This window comes from Gastrolobium bilobum, unplaced genomic scaffold, assembly GCF_033153095.1.
Source record: "Gastrolobium bilobum isolate Gb01-03AN ecotype WA unplaced genomic scaffold, APGP_CSIRO_Gbil_v1 utg1383, whole genome shotgun sequence".
NCBI classification, from domain to species: Eukaryota; Viridiplantae; Streptophyta; class Magnoliopsida; order Fabales; family Fabaceae; genus Gastrolobium; species Gastrolobium bilobum.
This window is the reverse complement of record NW_026899537.1, coordinates 391,282-401,271: the sequence shown is the minus strand read 5'-3', so window position 1 is coordinate 401,271 and position 9,990 is coordinate 391,282. Positions and strand designations below refer to the sequence as shown.

At 32.8% G+C, this 9,990-nt stretch overlaps 1 protein-coding gene across 1 annotated transcript; it reads left to right on the top strand.

Moving 5' to 3' along the window:
* The first annotated feature begins 1,347 nt into the window (after positions 1-1,347).
* Positions 1,348-2,562, top strand: LOC133291198 (uncharacterized protein At4g22758-like). The gene is made up of 2 exons (XM_061489420.1): positions 1,348-2,052; positions 2,132-2,562. Exons 1-2 carry the CDS (start codon positions 1,662-1,664, stop codon positions 2,329-2,331), a joined length of 591 nt encoding a protein of 196 aa, XP_061345404.1. The 5' UTR covers positions 1,348-1,661; the 3' UTR covers positions 2,332-2,562.
* The last annotated feature ends 7,428 nt before the right edge of the window (positions 2,563-9,990 follow it).

Genomic DNA, 9,990 nt, shown 5'->3' with positions numbered 1-9,990 from the left:
GATCCTCCATATTCTACTTTGCTTGTGGAGAAGAATCTGGTGCGGAAGTCATGATGAACTATACTATGAATCAGGCCTTCAGGAAGAAGGCTCTGATACCATAACAGAGTTCAAGGAACTCAGAGAGAGAGAGTAAGAGAGAGAAGTGAGAGAATCCATTGAAGCTGAAGAGAATTATATGTGTGATATATTCATTGCACAACAAATACACAGAACACTCATTTATATAGAGCCACACTAACTAACCTGTAACAAACTAGTGGGTTCATGATCAGGCGTAGCTACCACACCAATAGACCTGCAGTAGCCACTGTATAAGTACATGCTAATAATTATCGTTATGGATAAGAAAATGGCAAAAGATAAATGGTGAACAAAGAGTTGTAGACCAAGAGAGAAGGTGAAAGAGAATAAAAGGGGAAAAAATTAGAATTATAAGAATTAATTATGAGCCATTGAAGTTAATTCTGTTTCAACAAAAATTAAGTTAGTTATAAGAGTGATAAACTTTTATAGTGATAAATATAACCTCTCCCCATATTATAACTTCATTAAATATTTCTTTTAGTCATTAATTGAATTATAACCAGTTAGATCCTAATCCAAAAGAAAATTAATTTTATCCAATATTGACTTAAGGTCACGCCCAACTTAAATGAGTTTATCAGACTAGTTTTTTTTTTAAAGTAATTTTATTTTTAAAATAAATAAATAAAAAATATCTCTAGCAATTCCTAAATTATTATTTTGGGGATTAAGAGAATTAATAAAAAATATTTTGTTTTTGTTATATGAATTTTATCAAAACGTCATTTATTAATTTTTTCTACCTTTAAAATAACGTAATTTTGAAATTGTTTGAGATAATTTTATTTTGTGAGAAATGATAAATTTAAAATCAGAGTGTATTTTAAATTAAATTAATAACGTATTCTTTTATCATTTATTTTAAAAGTAAATTTATTTAAAACAATTTCACTTGAGTGGCCTATAGCATTGTCCGAACGAAGGATCCTAATTTTTCCCACGTTCTTTTTTTTCTTTTTCTTTTTTGTGGAAAACATTTTCCCACGTTCTTTTGGTTGAAGTCATGCAGCAGTAATTTTGTACACCAAGTATCAATATTTTCACCGCAGTTTACCCTTTCTTCATCCAACAAACACGCTTCATTCTTTATCTCAGAAAAACCGAAAATCCATTCAATAGCGTCCACACACGTGTCAACCCAAAATCTCGTTACCCTCATCTTTCAACCCTCCAATCCCAATTCTCCGTTACAACCCTCATCTATTTTTTTATTTTTAAAACAATCTTTTTTTAGTATAAATTAACATAAAGGGTGCAGCTTCTTCTGTCTTCAAAAGAATCAAAACAAAACATTCATCTGGCTCTGCCCGGCTTTTTTACGGTTATACCCTTCTGGTTATGATAGCTCCCGGTCGGCGTGAACCGCAGAGCCGAAGCTCTTCCACAGCTCTCGGCTTTCCTCGCCTGAGATATGTCAGGTACCGCCGATTGAGGTAAAACTCAGCCGAGCCAAAAGCCGCGGAAAGTACTGAAATTCCAACTTTGCCCTCTCCCCCACCTTTTTTTTTTTTTACTCTCTCGATTTTTTCTTGCTTGCTTTTTCCTGGGTTGTAAAATCCAGTAAGGGAAGTTCCATGCCAAGCCCTAAGGACCACAGGAAAGGTCAGATCGAGAATCACCGGAGAGAAAGGTTGGCTGAGAAATCTTCATCTTTCCACGGCCATAGCACCATGTCCTCCGCTGCCCAAATCCGCCGTCCGAAGACCGTTCCTGACCTTCTCTCCTACAGAAACCATGCCGGAACGCTGCCGGAGGGTCTGCCGAGACAGCCATCGAAGTTGCTGCTGAAGGTGACGATGATGGGAAGCCTTGGACCTGTGCAGGTTCTGATGAGGCCGGAATCGACCGTCGGCGATTTGGTTGCGGCGGCTGTGAGGCAGTACGTGAAGGAAGGTCGCCGTCCAATCTTGCGGACCACCGTCGCCGCCGATTTCGACCTCCATTATTCACAGTTTAGCCTAGAAAGTGAGTCTCACCAATTTCTCTAATTATTCGTCCTTAGGTTTCTTCTAATCATAAACTGATTGGTTTTTGTGATGTGAAGGTTTGTATAGAGAGGAGAAGCTGATAGAACTTGGATCTAGAAACTTCTTTCTCTGCCCGAGAAAGCCTACTACTATCACTGAAGGTGGCGCAACGACGTCGTATGCGTCGTGTGCCAAAGAAGCCGACAAAGTGAGCGACGCTTGCCGTGGCGGTGGTGGTGGTTTTGCTTGGTTCAAGCTCATGCACTTCATGTTGTGATCATAGAATCAAAATATGCTTTGATTGGTTAGTTATTGTTTAAATAATTCCCTTTTTATTTTTTTAAGATGAATGGCCGGTTACATGTAAAAATAGGTCGGCATGTAGCGACGGAGAGTTTGAGATTTGTGGGAATGCAAAGCAAAATTGTAAAAAATTCAATGTATGATTTTTGAACACATACATGATAATGATTTGGTCCATCCTTTATTTTCTTATTTTTATTTTAAATTTATTTTTTCCCCTCATCTCGATGGCAAGCAAATCTCCTTTTAACTTAGTCTGCAATTGTTATATAACTCTGGAACAGAAGTTAATGCGATCACTATTTAAGCGAGAGACTGATTTCACATGTTCATGAGTATGATTTATTATATATGTCCACGATTGGTTGATTTCTTTTTCAGGAAACAGTGCTTTCTTCACATTCCCGGAATGATTTATTACTTGTTGGATTTATTGTTTTTATATCGTAGAATGTTTTTTCTCTTTTTCTATTTTCTTGTTACATCATCTTACATATTTTTATAGGCTTTAATGTTTTTAAATATAGATAAAATGACAAAATAAATTATAATTATAAAAATATCTTGATTTTTGTTTCACAACGATGTCGTTTTGGATTTAGTGATTTTTTTTTGCAGAAAAAACGAATCCATTTTTTATATATGCATAAAAAATAGATTTAATTTTTAGAACATGAAAAATCTTAAATCCTATTTTTATTGGATCTGGATCCTCTCATGTGGAAATTTACATGACCATGTCATATAGAGAATCATAATCATACAAAGGTGGATCAATGGTAAAAAAGGAAGAGAGAGAAAAAATGATAAAATAAGTAGTTATGAAATCATAACCGTTGATTTACCTTTGTATGGTTGTGATCTTTTCAAATGACCGTATCATATTTTTTTGGCACAGAGAATCCATTTCCATTTTTATTTGGGTTAACCTTGCTGAACGGGTTTTATTATTAATTTCAAGTAATTTTTAAAGATATTTGTGTGAGGATTGTAACATAAATTCGTTATCATATCGTACGGTTAAGGGATATTGTTTTCTTTTTCTTGGTAAAAGGGATGATTGCTTTCTATTCAAAACTTAGGTAAAACGTTTTTTTTAATGATATAATTTTGTGTTATTTTAGATCTTAATTAGTGATTTTTGAATTAATAATTATAATTTATTATGAATTATTAATTAATTAATAAATTTGATTTAATAAATTATACCTATTGATTGAAAAAATTTAATAATTAACATATAAAATGATACAAAATTATATTATTTAAAAGCATAAATATTTTCACTAAAACTTTGTAAACGTTATTTAGAATTTCTTTAAGCGGAAGAGTAACAATGTTACGTTTTCGATTAAAAAAAGAAGGAAAAACAGATTGGACTTTGGGAAGTTCAACACTCGTTTTTTTTTTTTTTTAAATTACTTATTGTTTCTTTTTAATACAGTAATTCAGTAAATGTGATAGGATGGAAAAGTTCTTATGGGTTACGATTAGAGCCGGCAAAACGGGCTCGGCTCGGGGGGCCAACCCGCTCAACTCGTCAAATGGGGTGGGGCGGGACGGGCGAGCTCATTTTTTGGCGGGTTGATGGCGGGCATAGGTGGGTTGAGACGGGTTAGTGTAAAATAGGGGTGTTCGCGGTCTGGATTGGATCGGTTTTGGAAGCAAAACTCATCCGATTCAATCCCTTCGGTTTGATCATGTAATCATCCATTCGGTTTAGATTTTTTTTCAAATCCGATCCGATCCAATCCAGATTTTTTCGGTTTGGATTGGATCGGTGTTCGGTTTTATGAATATCCTAAAATTAGTTCCATGATTATTGTGCAAATAACATCTTTTGTATATATTGACTTTATAAATTATTATTTTTTGAAATACAAAAATATCAGTAAACAATACTATAGTTGATGAGACGTGACTAAGTTTTTTCTTGGATTTAGTTGATGAGTTAATGAGTCTTGAGTTTAGAAATTTTTGGGCTATGATTGGAGAAAGGACAAGTAGGTAGAGGATAATTAATATATTGGATCAGTTTTCATCAACCCATCCGAAAACCGATCCAATCCAATTAAAATTTGCGGTTTTTGTTTCGGTTTTCGATTTTTTGGTTTTCGGTTTATTCAGTTATCAATTTTTGCGGTTTGAATAGGTTTAGATCGGTTGATGAACACCCCTATTGTAAAATAGGCTCGGGCTGGCGGGCCAACCCGCCAAACGAGGTGGGGCGGGCCAACCCGCCAAACGAGGTGGGGCGGGCTGAGTTTTTCAGCCCACTTTCAAAAGCGGGACAGAGCGGACTGACTCATTTTTTGGCGGGGTGGGGCAGGGCGGGGCGGGCCGCCCACTTTGCCACCTCTAGTTATGATACTACACTACGGCAATTCAACGATGATAAATGAACGTAATAGTTAAATATAAATATCACATTATCAATCAGCTAAGTTGAGACAGATTTTTTGCAGAAATAAAAAAAGTTTAAATTGTTAAATATGTAAAAGAAATATAATCATAGGTGAGTGCATGTCAGTTTATTCTTTTTAGTTTTTACATTTTAAATTTGAAAATCAGTATAATTTGTTGGGTTTAACATGCTCTTTTAACTTAAGCCCAATAACTTTAGTGAGAGTGAGCCTAAAGTCTAATTTTAACCCATGAATTAGGGTTAGTTTTGGATTGGGCAGGGTATATAAACTCTTTTTTCTCTATAGTGCCTCCACAGGGGTTACAGACATCATAAACACACCAAAGAGACAGACGTTCATCATCTGAACGGTTGCCCACACGACCCCTGATCCCCTTGAGTCGTAGCCCAGAAGATCAAAGGCAGAGCGGAATTACGACCGTTCGTGGTGCGTTGTTGCAGATCGTGAGACTTAAGAAAGAGAACTGAACGTGAGAAATTATCACACTTGCTACTTCACCCCAGGTAATCAAAACAGTGTCTCTCTTCTTCGTCGCAACGGTAGACGCGCTTCCGCGTTTCTGATGATAAACCTTCATAATTAGGATTTAAATTTTTTTAAAATATTATCAAATAAAAATAATTATGTTAACCTCCAACTACACCATTAAGCTTTTTTTCCCTTTTGGTAAAACACTACACCATTAAACTAATTTCATGGGCTAGAGGATATAAGTTTAGAATTTATTTATTTATTTTAAATAAAGTTTGGAGTTTCTTTTTATTGATTGATGATTGGGTTGCAAATATTTGAGTTAAAATGGACATTGGTAAAATAATTTGACAAATATGTTGCTTAGTGGATAAAATTATGTTTTGCATTAGAATATAATTAATCATGTATCCAAATTACATAACAGTGTAATTAAATATAGGGTGTTATTAGTCTTGCGTTAAAAGAGTAAAGTTATCTCATGTCATATAGCCAAATATATGGGTCCCTTCACCTGAAAAAAAACTGCACAGTTATCAAAAGATGTGTAAGAGAAAAAATTAATCTCATGTAACATGAAAATAATTTTCCCTTAAATATAAACATATTAACAAGTAAAGCACGTCTGAATTTTCAACGCCTTTCCTGCATCTTCATTCTCCAAATTGAAAAAAAACAGATGTATTACAACAACAACAAAAAGATATTTCATCTCCTTTTTATTCCCACCTAATTTTTTTTTGATTTTTCTCACATTTTTGCTCCGACAACTCTTTTGCATTGTGAATATTTAAGCATACCCGGATTAGACTTGTCGGGTTGACCCCGATTTCAATAACCCGATAAAAAGGGGCGTAAATGGATTAGACGACCTATCAGGAGCCTACAGTTTGCCTTACATTAGGCCTCGTCTGTCCTGCTCTATTTAAAAAATAGAACATGTTCATATTTTTATAAAAGTCCATTTAAAAATTAGAAAATAGGCTCACTTAAAAAAATCTGGCTTAAAAATCATATTCTGATATTATAATTTGTAATACTAATTTTCAAAATAATAAGATTGAAGTTATTTTAACAAATAAAAATATGTATCTAAAATTTAAAATATAATATTAAATTAAATTAGTAAAGAAACTGCTAATTATATGTATATGGCTTTAATATTTCTAAAGTGAATGTAGATAAGTTATCTACATTCGCTCCCAAAATCACGTCGTTTTTTGTTGAAAAATTAAAAATTATAATGAAAAAGACTATTATAACCCTGAAATAAATTATAATTACAAAAACACATTGATTTTCGTCTCAAAACGACGTCGTTTTAGGCTCACTGTAGATAAGTTATCTACATTGACTGCAGAAAAAGTGAACCTTATGTATATACACATATATGAAATTTTTATGTGATCTTTATGAACGTTATTTCATGTGATATTCAGGAATATGAAATTTTATATTTTATCTTTTAGTTTGGTTTGGGCCTATAAATTTTAGTTTGCAACTTAGTAGGCCTTATAGGTCGTGTTAGGCATTTTAGTTTTTTATAATAGTTCAGACCATATATATAAATCAAGCCTGTAATATACTAATAGGCTAGTATAGACTCTAAATATTTTACATAGGCTTAGGCTATCAAAGCCAAAGTCTGGACTAATCTGACCTATTTACATCCTTAACGGTGACGGCACCAGATGAGCTGACCACTGGATCTGTCATGCAGTTGAACCAGTTTCGACCGATTGACTTAGCCAAGTCTCAGTGACTCGTGGGTCAAATGGAACCCCAACTGACAGTGGCTGGGAATCAAACCCAGTCTGTGGGAGTGAGTAGTGTTACTACTTATCATTAGGCTACCCTCAATTGAGAGTCAAAATACATCCTATAATATATTTATTAGATAATTTAATTACATCAGTTGAACAAGTGACCGCAGGTTGAATCAGTGACCCATTACCTAGACTTAGTCGATGATCGGGCCGTTTTTTTTTTTGGAAGTTACAAGGAATTGAACACAACATCCTACACTACACACACTCTTAACACACACACACCCCACACCACTAGGCTAACCCTAGTGGTGATCGGGCCGATTTTTAAAACACTGCAATAGAGTGTATGTTTTTTTTTAAAGGGAGTGAATTCTCTCATGTTAAATAAAATATGACATGTGATAGAATCATAACCATATAAAGGCATATCACTGGTGATAAAAAAGAGAAAAAAAATTGAATAGATATTTATAAAATCATCACCGTTGATTTATCTTTGTATGTTTATGATTTTCTCAGATAATCATAGCATGATTTATTTAGATACATTTTGTTTTTTTAAAGGAAAAAAAAAACCGGAAAATTTTATCCGTTCGACCAGATAGAAAATTATTGAAGGATGGTGTGGGGCCCACTATAGTGGATCACCGATTAAATGGGCCCCTCATATTTTTGGAAGTGTGACGATTAATCCGGAACATAGCAGCTAGTTCTATTTTTTTTTTCGTCGTTATAAGGTAGGTAGGGGATAATAATTCTTCGAATACAAAAAACTTAAAATTTATGATTAAGACATTGTACTATTGTTACTCGGGTCAAAAGGTTGGTACAGTAAACCCGCTTCTAGAATTCTTTTTTTCTGAAAATTTTAAAAGTACAAATTAAACAATTAATTTCAAAAATCAAATCGAAAATGACAAGCATATATTAACAAAAAAAAAATTCGAGAAATAATAAAATGTTTTTTTAGAAATGATAAAATAAAAAACTAAATTATTTTCAAAAAAACATATTTTAATCTTCTATAAAATACATTTCTCTCTAAAATATACAAATAATTTATAGTTACCTTTAATTTGATTTAGAATATATTATAATTTTAATTCACTAAAATTTAATAATGGACATACTCTTACTTATATATTTAAAGAAACATTATTCTTTGGCTGCGATATATTATTGTATGTAAGGGTTTGATGTTTATCATGTCATAAGAGATAAAATTATCTCTTATACACACATAAAAGTATGTGAGATTTATATGAGACAATGTTAAGAGAAGAGAGATAAAAAAATAGACCCTGTATATTTTTATATGTGTGTAGGAGATAAAATCATCTCGTAATATTACTATAACCTAATATGAATAAAAAAGCTGAAGTGGTTAATACTAATAGCTGCTACAAGAATGATAGGTTGATAAACAGAATGAGCATGTGGATGAATGAGCTTTAACCATTTCTTATTAATGAGCTTAACCATTTATTGTTATTTTGTTAGAGTCTATTTTGGCTGTTAGAGTATCCGTTACCCTTTCTGTTATTTTATTTTTGCTTCTTTGCTTTGCATCAGTTCTACACCTCGATATATATGGTGAGAACTTCTTTATATGATCAGATTTTCCATAATGAAGAATTCTAAGATGCTATCAAAGCTTTGAAAGCTCTAGGCTATCTAACACCTTCTGGGAACGTTTCTTCTTCATTGTTCTTGATTTTCTTTAACTACCTTAGTCATGGCAGAGCAAAACCAGTTCTTTATTATAAATACCTTTTAGAAGAGTAGTTGTATGGAGAAATATGACTTATCACAACTTAATCGAAACAAAACAAAGGGTATCGAAATCAATAAATTAAGTAGTACTTACAGGAAAAGGTATTTTCTTATCATTTTTTTACGTGAGTTGTAGCTTGGGAAAGATTTTCCCAAATGAGCGGTACCAAAAGTAGATTAACAGTTAATCCAAATAGACAATTTTTTTTTTTTTGGTATCCAATCCAAATAGACAACTTATCAAATGAAAGTTATAATTTTTTCATGAAAAAACAGCATATTTGAATTGAGTAAGACATTCCGCAAACTCATTTGATACATGAAAAAGTTTTGATAATTTTCACAAGCGACCCAAAAAAGAAAAAAAGTGCATCAGGCCCACAGCTAAATCCATGGAATATTTTTGTTTTTTCATTTCTTCTTGGTTCATGTCACCAAATTTCTTTTAGAACGCCGTTTTATTGAACCTGGGTTTTCTTTCTTTCTTTTTTTTTTTTTAAAAAAATGAGTCAGAACGTTGTAGATATTAAGGGCTAATTTGACGTAGGGTTCAAAATAGTTTTTTTATATTTTTTTGAAAAAAGTGTTTGTCATTTTAATTGACAGAAAGTTATGTCATTTTAAGGAGATGCAGACACGGCAAATTTGAATTTTAAATTAAAAAAATCCACCATTTTCTCTCTCCCATGATTTTCGTTTTTCTGTGTCTATCTCTCTCATAAAATGACATAACTTATGTCATTTAAAATGATAAACACCAAACTCTTATTTTTTCTATAGTGTTAAGTCGAAGGAATTGAAACATTGGAACTTAACAATTTGATTTTATAACAACTTAGTTTCTCACTGTTTAGCTTCCATTATGATCCACATAATAGTATTGTCATGTCAACCAAGACAATATATGTTTATTCATCTCTAATTTTATATATAAATTAATCACATCAGCATCCTCCTATATTATTCTTCACATTATTTTCATAAACAAAAAGAGACCCTCAATTATTATCTTTTGAAATAAACAATTACTCATCATAGACACTCCCACTGAAGAGGTGGAATTTCACTCATGACTAATAGGCCCAAATTATCGAGTTAGTTAAACAGACCCAAATATAGAACAAGGGCCCAAAATCTGCCCAAGGAAAAGAGCGTGAGCGAGCTCAAAAAACCCTAGAATGGGGGCAAAACCCA